Genomic DNA, 15,419 nt, shown 5'->3' with positions numbered 1-15,419 from the left:
ATTCACAACTTTCCAGCTGTTTTATACTCTACTCTCCATCATATAGTCTTCCTCCAGTGACATTGGCCTTCTAGCCGATCCACGAGAAAGACACCATCTCTCAGCTCTGGGCATTTTCCTTGGCTGTCTCCCATGTCTACAATGTTTTTCCTTTTCAACTCTACATTTTAACTTCCCTGGCTTCCTTTAAGTCCCAATCAACTAAAATCCCATCTTGTATAGGAAACCTTTCCCAGTCCCTCTTAATTCTAGTTCGTTCCTTCTGTCAATTATTTCCTCCTTTATTTAACTTGTTTGGACATACTGTCTCCCCCACTAAGCACCTTGAGAGAAGGAGCTGTCTTTTACATAAACTCTTTTTGTTTCCCCAGTGCTTAGTATAGTGCCTGGAACACAGTAGGTGCTTAATAAATGTTGATTAAAAAAAAAAGAAGGCTGCAGATGGAGAGATCACAGTCCTGGGGCTTTTCAACTTATATACAAAGAGATCTAGAGAAACAATCATAGTCCTCTTTGATAATGAAGGATGAAGAACAGCAATAACATAGGATCACATAGCTAGAGCTGGAAGGGATCTAGAGGCCATTTAATCAACCCCATCCCTATTTTCCAGAGGAGGAAAGTGAAGCCCAGGGAGGTGAAGTGAATTACCCCAAATCAAAGAGGCAGTAAACATCAGAGATCACCGACTCCAAAGTCAGAGCTCTTTCCACAGTACCACATCAATACCAGAAGATACACACTCGACTTGTCCTTACCTTCCAGTCTGGGGGTAACTGGGCGCCAAATCCCAAAGCCGGGAACATTTTATCCCTAAATAGCCAAAGAGAATAAGATGATCTTAAGAAACCCACTCTAGGTGAAATGGGAGGGGGAGGGAATAAGGGAGAGTTGGAAGGGGAAGGAAATCATTGGAAATCTTCATTCATACTTCACTGCCTCTGCCTGATTTCTTTTTGGGGCAAAAAGCACTGGAAGGTGCTCCAGGTCAGAAATGGCCGGCAGGGTAAAGAAACTCTCTTATGCTTTGTCAGAGTGGTACCATCCAAGGCTATGGAGGGAGCCAAGCCCTGGATGTAGATCTTGGAAGATGGCAATGTCTGAGCCAGAAGAAACAGAATTGGTCTCTGCTGAACTTTTACAATGCCCCCCTGTTGCCAAAATGTGAAAAAAAATCGCCATTCTTAGCTTTTTGCTCTCTGAGGGTCTCTCAGTCTGGCTTCTTTGGGTTCCCTCCTTCAGCTGGAAAATTCAGGGGGAAATACTCATCACAAACATTGATTGCACCTGTCCTGCCATTTACACTCTCCAAAGCCCTTGGCAGTTGATGAAGCCATAGTCTCAGGTGGTTCATGTAACCATTTCTTTCTCATTTTATAAAGGAAAAGACTTGAGAGGAAGAGGGGTAAGTAACCTGACCAAGGGAGCCATGGTTACAGTGATCCTTAGCACAGCCAAAACTTGAATACAGGTTCCTAACTTCTAGGCTCATCTCAATATAGCACAGTGCCAATCAGTAAAACAGCAACCATTTTTGCTGCATATCAGCCTTATACTCAGTACCTTAGATACAAAGAAGGAGGTGCCTCTATCCTGTGGGTCAGGCAGATGCAGGGTGAAGGGACCTAACTCACGTGTCATAATCCTGAATGATCTGTCCAACAGCCCAGATGGCTGACAGGTACTCATTGGTGCCCATGGGGTTGATGTAGTGCAAAGAGGAGGGATCTCGGGGGTTCCCATTGGATGCTGTGAAGTCTATCCCGACCTGGAGGGAAAAGTAAGGAGAAAGAGTTGGTGATGAGACACATGGCCTCAAGGATACCTCTGCCACCATCCCTGGAGGTCTCCTCTGAATCCCGCTTCTCTCAGCCCAATCAACACCTTCCAGCACCAAAGAAGAAAAGACTGTCCCATTCAAACCCCTCATCTAAGATTGATCAGTATGATAATTTTAATGGTCATAATTTCTTCCCCCTATTAGAATGTAAGCAAACCCTTGAAAACGTTCTGATCAGGTTATTCCCCACCCGCAACTTCTATCCAGAGCTTACTGAACCAAGTCCAAATTCCTCAGCTTAGTATTCAAGGCTCTGTGTAATCTGATTCCGGACCCTTCCTTCCCATCCTTATCTCCCACTGTCTTCTTCATATCTATTCCAATCACATTGGTCTCCCCACTGTCCTTCCAACACACCTTCAACATTTCCTAAATCATCATTTTGCTCAAGGGACTGTTCCCCTATTTGAATATCCTTTCCTTCTCCCCCTACAACTATCGATGTCCTATGCATTTTCTAAGGCTCAATACAAGTCCTACATGATCCAGGGAATCTTCCCTGTCCACCCTAGTCCATAGCAATGATTCCCTGCTCTGAATTCTTTCCAACATGCCTTAGAATTTATGCCCTTTAGTGAACATTTGGCACATCTTACCTGGTATTATTAACTAATCCTGCCTCATGTATTTAACAACTAAACTATAACTCTTTTGAAGACAAGGACTATATTTCATATTGCTTTGTATCCTTCCCAGTGTCTGGCACAGTGCTAGCTAGGCACATGGTTTAGCTTGTCAGTTGCTTGCTGATTTAATGTCCAGCACAGTAGCACACTGGCCCCAGAGTCAGGAGAACTAGAGTCTAGTGCTAACTCTAGAGTCTAGTGCCAGTTAATTTGGACAAATCACTTCCTTTTGCTGAGTCTCAATTTCCCCACTATAAAATAAGAGCACTAGTCCAGATTACCAGCCCCCCCCCTCCCCCTGCCCCCCGCCTCCATCCACATTCTGGAATCCGGGGGCCAGTAGGGGTATGCTTTTCTCTGTTGAAATCACAGGCCCAGGCCACCCCCAGGAAATGGCACTGTGGTAGAAGGATCACAGGGTCACAAAACTGGAAGGGACTTTGCAGGGGGTTCAATAATGACGTTAAGGGATTCTCCCAGCCCTGAATTCAAGACAACACCCAAGCCATGAGCCCAAGCCACTGGGAAGACTCAAGGTGGACAAATTTTGTTTTTCACCAAGTAAAAGTGGGTCAGTCTCCCCAAGGGAAGGGGTGAGACAGAGGAGTGGTCCAAAAGATGCTTGGTAAGAGTGTTTCTAGTGGGTCAAGGTAGGGGTGGAGGTAGCCAGTTCTAACTCATTCAAAAACAATCTGTTGATTACCAAGCCTGTGCTAGGCACTGCAGAGGGGTGAGGAATACAAGCAGGTATATGAGACAGTCCCTACCCTGGAAGGAGCTCAACATCTAGTTGGAGGGAATAAGAGGGGCATATATACATAAGATACAGCAGAGTGTCTGGCTTCCCTTTTCATCCCAGAGCTCCAGCTTACCTTCAGACTCCAAAGACCTTCAAGCCAATCTACCTTATTCTCCCTCCTTCCCAGGGGCCTCTACCCAAAGCAGCCCCTCTACACTGAGGCCTCTTTATACAGCACTTAAAGAGAATATAATAAAAAAGATTCCGGCACTCCATTCCAGTTTCCATGGCAACTCTCCCCTTTTTTTCCCCTCTCTCCTTTTCCCTTATGACAAGACAACAAAATCAGGACTGAAATGCAGTGGCATCCTCTCCCCCCACCCTCCCCTCTGTTTCCCCTGGTGCTGGGGGTGGGGGGCTGGGGAAGGGAGCTTTAGGGAATATTAAAGGGGTATAGAATAAGACATACATTTTCAGATACAGCCAATGCTTTGATGTATTTGGTTTCACTAATACTAATTTGTCATCAAGGCTTTTATTTGGGTTAGCAAAGAACAGGAGATAGCAAAAAAAAAAAAGATAAAGAGAAAATAGCATCAATAAAAAAATGAAAAAAAAGTTTAAAGAAGGCATAAAACAGGGCAGTGTGTTCAGTTTGATGTAGACCTAAAGAAACCCCCGCCACTAACTATACATAACAAAGTCCATTTTCAATACAATCATTCTTATATGCTGAAATATTCCTACTTGTTGATAATTGTCATGTTCAAACATTTAAAGAGATTTTTAAAAAAGAAAATGAAAAGGTTGAGTCTTGGCAGCATAAAAAGGGTGCTTGGATGGAAAGTTTCCTAAGGATATGTGGAGATTCTCCCACATGCTCCATTCTTAGGAGATCCCAGAAGGGGCCATGGGCCAGGTGAATCCCTTGGAGATGATCACTGAAAGACTTGCAGGCAAGTTGGCCAGGCTGTGACATCATCTAGGCAAGCTCTGACCCCCCCAACTTCCTTCCCTCCCAACAAAGTCTTCACTCAAACCAGGGGCCAGCCTCAATCAAGTTTTCCTACCACCACAGTGGGCCCTGGAAGTGATGATTTAAAGGAACCACTCTGGCATCCAATTCCTGACTTCAAGTTTCCTTCCGCCTAACCAAGTTTGTTCCACCTAAAAAATTCAGGTCTACAAGAAACGGACTCTCTATCTCCATTATACATTACTTATCTGGGGTGAGGACCTCAGACCTGACTTGCCCACAATAAATCTGGATCTTCTTTGCTTGACAATATTCTATATTTCCCAGACTCTGTGTCACTTGTCAGGCAGGTATTCTTGATGTCTATTCCAAATTCCTACCACTTTGGTGTCAGTCCATTTTGTCTGTGTAGGATCTCAGAAGAAAGGGTCACCTAGCTTAACTGGGCCCTGGGAAGGGCAAAAGAATAACCAGAAATCCTTACAGTAAACATAAGCTGGCATCCTCCAAGGATATAGTCCAGGAAAGAGTAGTCCCGGGTAATCTGAAAGAAGAGAGTTCAAGAATTAGTACACTAAGCACTCCCCCAAGCATCCTAAATTCCCAGTCCTTCAATTTATTTAGTTCCCATGACTCATTCCTTCATTCCATCTCAGCTACATAGATGGTCATGCAGACCTTTGATCTTGCCACCACAAGTGTTTGATTTCCATGTTCACAAGCTCCAAATTTTTTTTATCTGATCATAAACTTTTAAAATCCCATCTTTTCCTCTTTCTTAGAGCCTGAACTCCCTTCTTTGTACTTATAATGACCTCCCAGCCCTCCACTCCTCATTTCTTTCCCAGGCCATCAGTCTTGTACTAGTTACATTCCTTTCCTTTTCCTATCTTGATGCCTGACTCTGCATTATCCTCTAAATTCCAGTGCCTTGCTCCCTTGTCCTACATGGATGGCACTGATGATGCCATGACAAATCCTAGTTTTGGATTACTCACACAATCTGCTGCCTTCACTCCTATTCAGACTTCTGAAAAGAGCTGGAGAAAACCACCAAACTATAATGAGCGGGTCCACTACAAACTTCTGTTACATAATCTCAATGGGATCCTCAATGCAAAAAGGCAATTCTTTTACACTTTCCTAATCAACTCATTTTCCCATTCAACACAGCAGCTATGCAAAACTTTTCCTCCCTCTTCAAGTGTCCTGGTACCCCCTGCACCCACCCTCTCAGCTGAAGAATTCCCCTCATACTTCACTGAAAAAATTGCCGCTGCTCACTGGGAATTTTCTCTTCTTCCTCCCTTCTCATTTCAAATCCCTTAGATATCTTACTTCAGCTCCTCCTCCATTACCCTTGTCTTTCATGAAGAGTTGGCCGTTCTTTCCAAGATAAACAACTCAACATAAACCCTTGATGCTATCTCCCATTCTGTCTTCTCCAGCAAAGTGCCCCATCTATCATCCTCACTCTCTCATTAATCTTCAATCTTTTCTTATGTACTAGTGTATCGGCTGCTTCCTTGCTAATAATAAAAATGCTCGTGTCTCCTTCATCCTTAAAAACCACCATTTGATCCCACCATTCCTAGTAACTATCATACTGTATCTCTCCTCTTCTCAGATAAACTCCTTGAAAAGCTATCTATACTCAAGTGTCTCTACCCCATTTCCTCTCTTTCTCTTAAACTTTCTACATTCTGGCTTCTGATCTCATCATTAGAGTGAATCTGCCCTCTCTAAAGTCACCGCTGATCTCTTAATAGCCAAATCTAATGGCTATTTCTCAATCCTCATCCTTCTTGATCTCTCTACAGCCTCTGACACTACTGATCATCCTCTTCTGTAGGTTTCCATAACACAGCATCCTTTGCTGGGTCTCCATCCAGGTCATATCTACTAACCATGGGTGTCCAAGGCTTTGCCCTGGGAACTTTTCTCTTCCCCCCATATTATTTTACCGTGATCTCATCAGCAACCATGGATTCAATTATCACCTCTATGCAGATGACTCCCAGACCTATTCAACCAACTTTAATTTCTTTCTTGAGCTCTAATTTCACCTTATAAATTGCTCTTTGTATATCTCAAACTGAACATCCCATTGGCATCTCAAACTCAACATGTCCAAAACAGAAACTCTATTTTTGCCCCATCCCTAAGCCCCTTCCAAACTTCCCTGTCACTGTTAAAGGTACCACTATCCTCCCAACCACCCAATCTAACAACCTGGGGGGTGGGGATCCATCCTTGAATCCTCGCTCTCACTCTCCACAGCCAATCTTTTGCCAAATTCAGCCAATTCTACCTTTACAATATATCTCTTATATGCCCTCTTCTCTTCTCTTACAGTGCTACTCCTCTGGTACAGGCCCTTATTACCTTACAACTAGATTACTGCAATGGCCTTGTTGGTCTCCATGCTTTCCTTCTCTTCCCATGCCAATTAATCCTCCATTCAGCTGTCAAAGTGATTTTCCTAAAGTGTTGATCGGATGATGTCTCCCTTTCCCCCTTCTCAATAAACTCCAGTGGCTCCCTGTTACCTTCAGGATCAAATATAAAACCTTCCGTCCACTCATACAATCCACCAACATTTGTGTTTATTGATCTTCATACCTAACAGCTCATCTCCCAGACTCGTGCCTTTTCAATAGCTGTCCCCCATGCTTGGAATGCCCTATTTCCTCACTTACACCTACTGGCTTCTCTGGCCTCCTTTGAGCTCAAATCTTCACCCTCGGCAGGAGGTCTTTTTAGGTCCTCCTCCTCCTCCTCCTCCATACTGCTAGTGCTTTTCACACTCAAATCACCTTCTATCTATTCTGTATATATTTTGTGGGTGGCTAGAGGGCTAAATCTGAAGCCAGGAAGAGTCATCTTCCTGAGTTCAAATTTGGCCTCAGACACTTACTAGCTGTGACCTTGGGCAAGTCACTTAACCCTGTTTACCTCAGTTTCCTCATCTGTAATGAGCTGAAGGTGGTGAGGGCAAACCGCTCCATTATCTTTGCCAAGAAAACCTCAAATGGGACCATAAAGCGTCGGACACAACTGCTCAAACATATATTTTGTATGTACATGATTGTTTGCATGTTGTCTCCTCTTGAGGGGGAGGAGAGGGGCATGTTTTGCCTTACTTGTATCCTCCAGTGCTTAGCACAGTGCCTGGCATATAGTAAGTACCTAATAAGTACTTGTTGACTGGCTAAATGGATATAGTATCCTTCATTCTGGGTCTAGTATTCAGCTCTTATATATTCAGGGGATGGTCATGAACAAAGTACTCAGTCTTAATACTCTCATCTTTAAGATGGGGATACCAATCCCATTAACCATCAATGGCATTAGGAGAATAAAATGATTTCCAAGCACTATCCTTTTAACGTTGTGCCTTTTCATAGGGCAGTTTGTTCTGCAGTTAAGGTTGCTCAATGTTCCAAGAGAAAGTTCCTCTGCCTCACAGTTCTGAGACAATTGTTACTAATTCTGAAGGTGACAAATGATAGTACACTGGAGTGATACGCACATAAGAACTATTTTCTATTTATGGGGCAAATGTGATTTATCTGCGTATAGAAAGATGAGAGTTTGGTTACTGACCATAAACAAATAGGACATCATTAATAGGGGGAAATGGAGTCTGAACCCAGGAAAGGAAGGGAAAGGGAAGAAAAGGAAAGAAAGCTGGCAGGGGGAAAAGAAAAAAGAGGAGAGGAGATAGATTTTAGAACTGCATCAGGTAAGTGTGAAGCTGGAAGTGATAAATACTCAGTTGCTACTGAGGAATAAGTCTAGCTCAGCGGAGGAACAGCTTGGAAGCAAAGAATCAGAGAAGTCACTAAGCATCAATTCAGTTTAGCGGACAAAGCAACCCTTCAACACAGAAGCTTGTGCTCAAAAAGGAACCTTTATGGACAACTCCTGAGATAGAAAAAGAGCCCCCAAGTTTATAGTTCCACTGTTGTGGCTCATCCAGAGCAAATGCATTTATTTTCCTCATTCATATGACTTCTTATCAGATTTCTATGTATGCCTATTCTACCTCAGAGATAATGAGTGCATTAGTGGGAGAGTGATTATCTGTAGATTGTGATGCATTTTATTATTTATTTGCTATCATGTGTCTGGGGCATTTTTGCCTTATTTTCAAGGAAATGGTTACACTTTTACAACTAAAAGTATCATTATTGTGAGTTTTGTGTAAATTGGAGCATATCAGTGGAAATTCAGAGTTAAAGTGGTGAGCAGAGTGTATCCCTCCAAAAGAGGGTTATCCCTACAATCTTGAGAGAGTTTGAGTGTAACCAAATGGTGGTGGTCTTTCCATGGGAACCTAGAACTACCAGTGAGGGCAGGTGGAATGAATGAACCAACCCAGAGAGTAATGTCCACGCTCCTAGTAAAAAAAATATAAGGTGTTATGTAGTGATTGGCCACCCCTTGTACCCATTACATAGATAAAATCTCACTAAAAGTTCCATTACAACCCAAATTTCTAGATAAAGAGATTCTTTAAGACCCATTTAATGGTCTGCTTATTACAAGCAAATATTAGAAACATGAAAATTGGGAGACTTGAGTCCAGGCTTTCCCATTGCCTTAGAACAACTGGGCATATTTCTTTCCCTCTCTGAGATTCAGTTTCCCTATCTATAAAGCAGTGCTGAAAACTCCTCTCTCACTTCCCTTGCAGTCTGTACTGAGGATCAGAAAAAAGGTCATGAAATGTGACAATGTTTTAGAAAATTAAGAAGTACTCAATGAATGCAGTGTTAGTGATGCTTCTTCCTTGCACTGCATCACTGCCCCCAGTGAGGTGCTGAGCAGGCAGGCTCTAGTTCTCAAAAGCCATCTCTAGAATGGCCATGACTCTCAGCCAGCACCCTCTACTATCCTCTTTGCACAGGCAATGCCTTGGTGGTGGCTCCATCTCATAAACCCCTGAACGCTCAGTGATCCCCAGCCTCCTCCAGCTGGCAGATGATTTAGTCCAGTCCCTGCTTCTACGCTAGTTCACACTTACCCTTCTATCCCCCAGAAGATGGGTCCTAGAACTAGCCATAGAACAAGACTCCTTGGTTACCTGATCCTCTTCCCTCACTCCCCCCAAATATCCAGATACCCATCTCCCCATACCTTGCAAGAGCGGATAATGATGATGCCTGAATTCTTATAATTCTTCTTCTTCTTTTGTTTTTTAGGGTTGATACATTCTACCTCTAGCTGGGAACAAAGCAAAGGAAAAAGGATAAATAAAGGATTAACCCCATCCAGAGCTTCAGCCTTAACAAGCAAGAAAGCCGATCTCCATGACTCCTCTCCCCACCAGATCCCCAACTGAACTTTTAACAAGATGCTCCTAAAAAAATCACCTGGCCTTCTAAAAATAGATGGCCCCATATCACATTTATTTCCCAGACTGTGTCTTTGCTCTCATGCTATTTCCCTAACCTAAAATGCCTTCTCCCTTTCTCCTTTTCTACCTAAAGCCCTCTTATCCACACACCTACAGTGTGTTTTAACAAGCTGACATTGGCCAAAAGCCTCCAGGACCCAGGTATTTGATCTGGTAACTCCTTCTGCATACTGCCCAATAAGGAAGATACTTGAAGTGTCCTTGTGCATTGGCAAATGCAGGTGTCTCTCCCCATGAATCTAATCACAAACCCTTGGGAATGGTATGTATATGCGTGTGGGGGGTGGTATTTATTCAAGGATTGGAGACTTTCCCTTCCCTAAGCTGGCTGGAGCTCTTCCCAAAACACTAGGTCACTGAGGTTTCTGTCCAGCTGGGGTGGGGGTGAAGTGGCTCTCTTTTCACCAAGGAAGGGCTCACAGGCAATGGCAGAATGCCCTATTCCTATATGCTCCAGTTTGTTGATGACTGTGCTGATAGTATAGGGCATCTTCTCAGCCTCCTGAAAAATAAGGCCCACTGCCTTCTGAGGGAGGCTTCCCTCCCATCTAAATAATATAAAATTGCTGTCTCACATGCCCAAGTCCCTTTACCCCATCTCACCGGAACACCATCTCGGGCCTCACACATCTTCACCACCGAAGTCTGGAACTCACCAATGAAGTCATGGCCACCATCACTATCATAGTCATAGCACATGACCTGAGGGATCAGAGAGGGTAAAGTCAGCCCAGAGAAGTCCCCTCTCAGACAATACTCTCAGTTCTCTATCCTAGTCCTGGGGTAGTTATTGTACCAACTCATATATCTGATGAACTCTTCTTGGAAGTCTAAAACCACACCCAGTGCTTTAATATCTTCCCCCGTTCCCAACCCATCTGTTCATCCTACCTCCCCTGTATCATTTAAGCAGCTCCTAACCCTCCCATTTCTTCCAGAAAGATTTCTAAGACTGATTAAAAGAAAGACAATTATTATCCCCATTTTACAGATGAGGAAACAGAAAGAAGTGAATAGATAGTAGCAGAGTTAGGATGAGAACACAGCTCTCCTGATCTCACGTCTGATGCCTTTGGTCATACAAGTGTTTTCCAACTACTGGTCCACGGACCATCACCTGCCTATAACAATTCTTTTTTTTTCTTTACTAGTTCACAAAATCATTGATACCCAAAGTCCTTATTTCTTAAAATGGATACACTCTTTAAAAGGATGCCCCCTCCTTCTCCCTTGTCCTGTTCTTCCCACCTCCCAGACTCATGCCCCCATCCCCTGAATGTGAGAGCTCTTTCATCCTAAAACTGAATGGGACAGCTCTGGTAGAGAATTTAGAGATTTCCTGCCAGTTTTCAGTAGAGAATGCATTGAGAGATGCTATCCTACAATATGCTGCCCTCTGCTTCTAATTCTAAGCAGGGAATGTTGTAGATTTGCTTCATAAAGTGCTCAGACCATAGTCACCTAGAGGGTTTTTAGCTGATCATGGCTACCAAATTTTACCTCTACTCTATGGAGTTCAGGACCCTCGGAAGGGAGGGAGAACCCAGCTAGGAAGTCACTTCCCCTCCCGAAGGAGACAAGTGTCACAGCTGAGCGGGCTGTTGAAAGGCCATAAACAGGCACTAAACAGAGACAGCAGAGTTTACCTGAATAGGCTTCTCCATGTCTCCATCACATAGCGACACCAAAGGCACAGTAAATGGTTTCCACACAGGATCCAGAGTGTACTTTATCACCTTTAATAAGGAAGGAGAGAGCTCTGACCCCTCAGTCCCTCCCCAGGAAAGAGAAGAAGAGTCAGGTATATTCTTGAGATGCACCTACCCTGGCTAGGTAGTGGGGGATAAGCAAGAAAGGGTACAGACTTTAAGAAGAAAGATGTGTTGGAGAGGCTAGGTGGTGCAGTGAATAGAGCACTGGCCCTGGAGTCAGGAGGGCCTGAGTTCAAATCCGACCTCGGACACTTAACATCTACTAGCCATGTGACCTTGGGCAAGTGACTTAATCCCCATTACCCTGCCTTCCCCCCTCCAAAAAGAAAAAAAAAAGATGTATTGTTCAAATATTTATTATGTACATAATATGTAGAGACCTAGACTCTGGGGAAGGAGGTCACAGAAATAAGAGGTGGTCTTTCTTTTGAAAGAGCTTATGGTTTAGCAAGGAGATAAAACAGGAAGGTAGAGAAGTACTAGGGTAAAGAAAGAAAGATGTGGGTGTGCATTGGGGGGATTAAGACATAGGGAGTCAACCAAGGATTTCTTTCCAATGAGGGAGATAATTATCAATGCACTTCTAACCTAATCAGCCCCTGGCTCCTATAGTTTTCCACCCCCATGCCAGTGATCTACCTTCTCACACTGGAAAAGCCTTCACCTCTGCAGCCTCAGCCTCTAATGGGTGAATTCCTCCATGGAACAAACTTCCATTTGAGGAAGTACTCATGCTTGGTCACATCTAACCCAGCTCAGCATCCAAATCTCTGGATTTTTAAAAATAAGATTTTGAGTTTCAAATGTCTTTGAAATTCCATCCCCCCTCCCCAAGATAGCCAGCAATCTGATATAGGTTATACATGTGCAATCATGTAAACATATTTCCATGCTAGTCATGTTGTGAAAGAAACAGAACAGGGGCGGCCAGGTAGCACAGCAAGTAAGCTGGCCCCAGTGTCGGGATGACCTGGGGATCGAATCCGGGCTCAGACACTTAGCATCCACCCAGAAACACCTGGCCGTGTAACCTTGAGCAAGTTACTTAACCCCAATTGTTAAAGAAAGAAAGAAAGAAAAAGAAAGAAAGAAAGAAAGAAAGAAAGAAAGAAAGAAAGAAAGAAAGAAAGAAAGAAAGAAAGAAAGAAAGAAAGAAAGAAAGAAAGAAAGAAAGAAAGAAAGAAAGAAAGAAAGAAAGAAAGAACAAAAGGGAAAAGCCACAAAAATACAAAAAAAAATGAAAATGGTGTGCTTCAATCTGCATTTAGACTCCATAGTTTTCTCTCTCTGGATGTTGGTAGCATTTTCCATTGTGAGTCTTTTGGAGTTGTCTTGGAGTATTGTATTGCTGAGATGAGCTAAGTCTATCATAGTTGATCATCACACAGTGTTGCTATTAGTGTGTACAGTGTTCTCCTGGTTCTGCTCACTTCACTCAGCATCAGTTCATATAAGTCTTTCTGGGTTTCTCTGAAGTCTGCCTGCTCACCATTTCTTATAGCACAATAGTATTCCATTACATTCATATACCACAACTTGTTCAGTCATTCCCTAATTGATGGACATCCCCTCAATCTCCAATTCTTTGCTACCACAAAAAGAGCTGCTATAAATATTTTTGTACCTGTAAATCTGGACAACTTTCCCACTGCCACTCTTCCTCCTTTCAGCTCCCTTTTATTGTTCCCACTAGAATTTAAACTCTGAAGGCATCAACTGTCTTTCTTTTTTGCTTGTGTTTCCAGTGTTTGGCACACAGTAGGTGCTTAAAAAATGCTAACACATTCACTCTCTCTCTACCCAAATGATGATGATGATGATAATAATAGCTGGCTTTTATGTAGTGCTTCAGGATTTGCAAAGTGTTTTACAAATATTATTGCATTTGATCCTCACAAAAACCTTATGAGCTAGGTGCTATTATGATTCCCATTTTATGAAGACACTGAGGCAAACAGGGGTTAAGTGACTTGTCCAGGGTCACACAACTAATAAATGTCTAAGGCCAGATTTGAACACTGGTCTTTCTTACTTCAAGTCCAGAGTTCTATCCACTTTGACACCTAGCAACCACCATGTAATCATGAGGTATCAATACTTGACACACTGGGACTCAGTCCCACTGTAACTGGGTCTGTCCCTAAATCACAGTGAGAACCAAGTCCCTAAACCTGAATTCTGCTGAGGCAAGGACTGGAGGAAGTTGACCTTCACTACCTGGTTTAGTGACTCTAGTCTTGACTTATTTCTTAGATTCACAGAGTTGCTGGGGACCAGGAAAATAATCTAGTACAACCTCCTCACTTTACAGAAGTAGAAACTAAGGGCTTGGGGGTGGCTAGGTGGCACAGTGAACAGAGCACCAGCCCTGGAGTCAGGAGGACCTGAGTTCAAATCTGGCCTCAGACACTTAGCACTTGCTAGCCATGTGACCTTGGGCAAGTCACTTAACCCCAACTGCCCTCCAAAAAGCAAAAACAAAAAGAAACTGAGGGCTTGACAGGAAACATAATTTATTCAAGGTCACATAATGAGTTAGTGGTAGATAGATTCACATATTCCAAGCAGATGTCACTCACCTCTGTTCGGTGAACAAGCATCCATTTGCCATCATCTCCTGGCTTATAAAACTCTAGAAATGGGTCCGATTTCCCAAAGAGATCCTATAGGGAGAAAAGATGTAGGTTACCAATAATTCCTGTGCCACAATCATCTGTATTCTCTGTTGTAGATGGGCATAAAATGGGGATTAAACTGCCCAAGAGGCGTGGACTATGGCATAGGAAATTCTACTCCTTAGAAATTCCTTTCTCTCCAGAGGCTAGAATAGATAAGACAAACAGAGACCAAGGTGACAGGTGGCTGAATTTTCTTTGTCTAAGAGATGTCAAGATCATGAGGACAAAGAATGACAAGAATTTGGACTCGGGTTAGATGATTATTTTTTCTTTTTTGGCAAAAATGGAGACCTTTTCTCAAGAAAAGAATTTAATTATGGCCTGAACCCCCAGTCATTTCCCTAGGGTACATTTCTTCCAGCCATAGCTCTATATTGCTTAGGTAAAGGAATCCTAATTTTCAGGATCTGGGACAGGTGGTACATCCCCAGAGCCCACTAAAGTCTCCTCCCCACACCACACCCCCATACCTTCTTGTCCAGTTTCCTGCCTGCCATGCTCAGTGTGATGACTCGGTTGTCTGACAGTTCCTGGGCAGTGATCTGTGAGGCATGTAGAAGGGGAAGGGCACAATGAGGGTTGAGTCCTGATCACCTTCTCCTAACCAGGTGACCAGGCCCATACAAACGGGAACTTTGGGGGAAGACTAAGACATTAGACAGAAAGACGTAACCATGGATACAATGTCCTGAGAAAGAAAGGTTAAGCAAACCCTAGTGGACCCAGCATGGGAAAAGTGGGCTAGTACAGAGAAGGGATGGGAGGGTACCAGCAAGAAAAAAGCAAAGCCAGAGACATATTTGTACAGAAAAGAAATGACATTAAACATTGGAGAAAACATAAAACACTTGGATTTTCTGTTTTTTGGTGTCTCCCAATCTCACCAGACCATAAGTGCAGTGATCAGTTAAGAAACTTTGACCTATTCCTTTTCCAACTAGGCTTATTCACCCCTCTTCCTGTATCCTCCCTGCTCCCAAAGGCTCACTCTATTGGGGTCATTCTTAGTGTGGACACCCCACTGGCTTTAGCTTAGCCCCCTGGAGCTCATGATCCAATAGCCTCAATCTTCCAGTAGCATGGATTACAGGCATACACACCATGTCTGACAGTCCCTGGTATTTTAAAATCCAGATGTCAGTCACCTTTGGTACCTATCTTATTTGAATAGGATGAGAAATTTTGCTCTCTAGTCCTAGAGAACATACCCAAATCCATCTTCTTCACATCTGTAGAAAACTCAAGGCAGTAGGCTGCTTTTTTGCAGTAGCAAAAAAAAAAAAAAAGTAGATGCCCATCAACTGAGTAATGGCTAAACAAATACATGAATATAATGGAATATAACTTCACTATAAGAAATGATGAATATGACAAATTCAGAAAAACACAAGACACATGAACTGATGCAAAATGAAGAACTGTGAAA

The 15,419-nt window shown here is 43.1% G+C and overlaps 1 protein-coding gene across 3 annotated transcripts in view; it reads right to left on the bottom strand.

Annotated features, from left to right (window-relative positions):
* The window catches only part of CPNE2 (copine 2), a 91,584-nt gene that overhangs the window by 29,346 nt on the left and 46,819 nt on the right, over nucleotides 1-15,419 (bottom strand). For all 3 annotated transcript variants that reach the window (XM_069107801.1, XM_069107802.1, XM_069107803.1), the window contains exons 5-12: nucleotides 14,464-14,535; nucleotides 13,895-13,978; nucleotides 11,250-11,339; nucleotides 10,207-10,305; nucleotides 9,324-9,410; nucleotides 4,666-4,725; nucleotides 1,635-1,768; nucleotides 759-813 (exon numbers count right to left, since the gene is read on the bottom strand). In XM_069107801.1, coding sequence (XP_068963902.1) covers nucleotides 759-813; nucleotides 1,635-1,768; nucleotides 4,666-4,725; nucleotides 9,324-9,410; nucleotides 10,207-10,305; nucleotides 11,250-11,339; nucleotides 13,895-13,978; nucleotides 14,464-14,535 — 681 coding nt within the window. The remainder of the gene's footprint in view (nucleotides 1-758; nucleotides 814-1,634; nucleotides 1,769-4,665; nucleotides 4,726-9,323; nucleotides 9,411-10,206; nucleotides 10,306-11,249; nucleotides 11,340-13,894; nucleotides 13,979-14,463; nucleotides 14,536-15,419) is intronic.

The sequence above is a fragment of the Petaurus breviceps genome, unplaced genomic scaffold, assembly GCF_028583685.1.
Source record: "Petaurus breviceps papuanus isolate PSGF00001 unplaced genomic scaffold, PetGlider_PUasm1.0 90281, whole genome shotgun sequence".
NCBI classification, from domain to species: Eukaryota; Metazoa; Chordata; class Mammalia; order Diprotodontia; family Petauridae; genus Petaurus; species Petaurus breviceps.
This window is presented reverse-complemented; position numbering and strand designations above follow the sequence as displayed.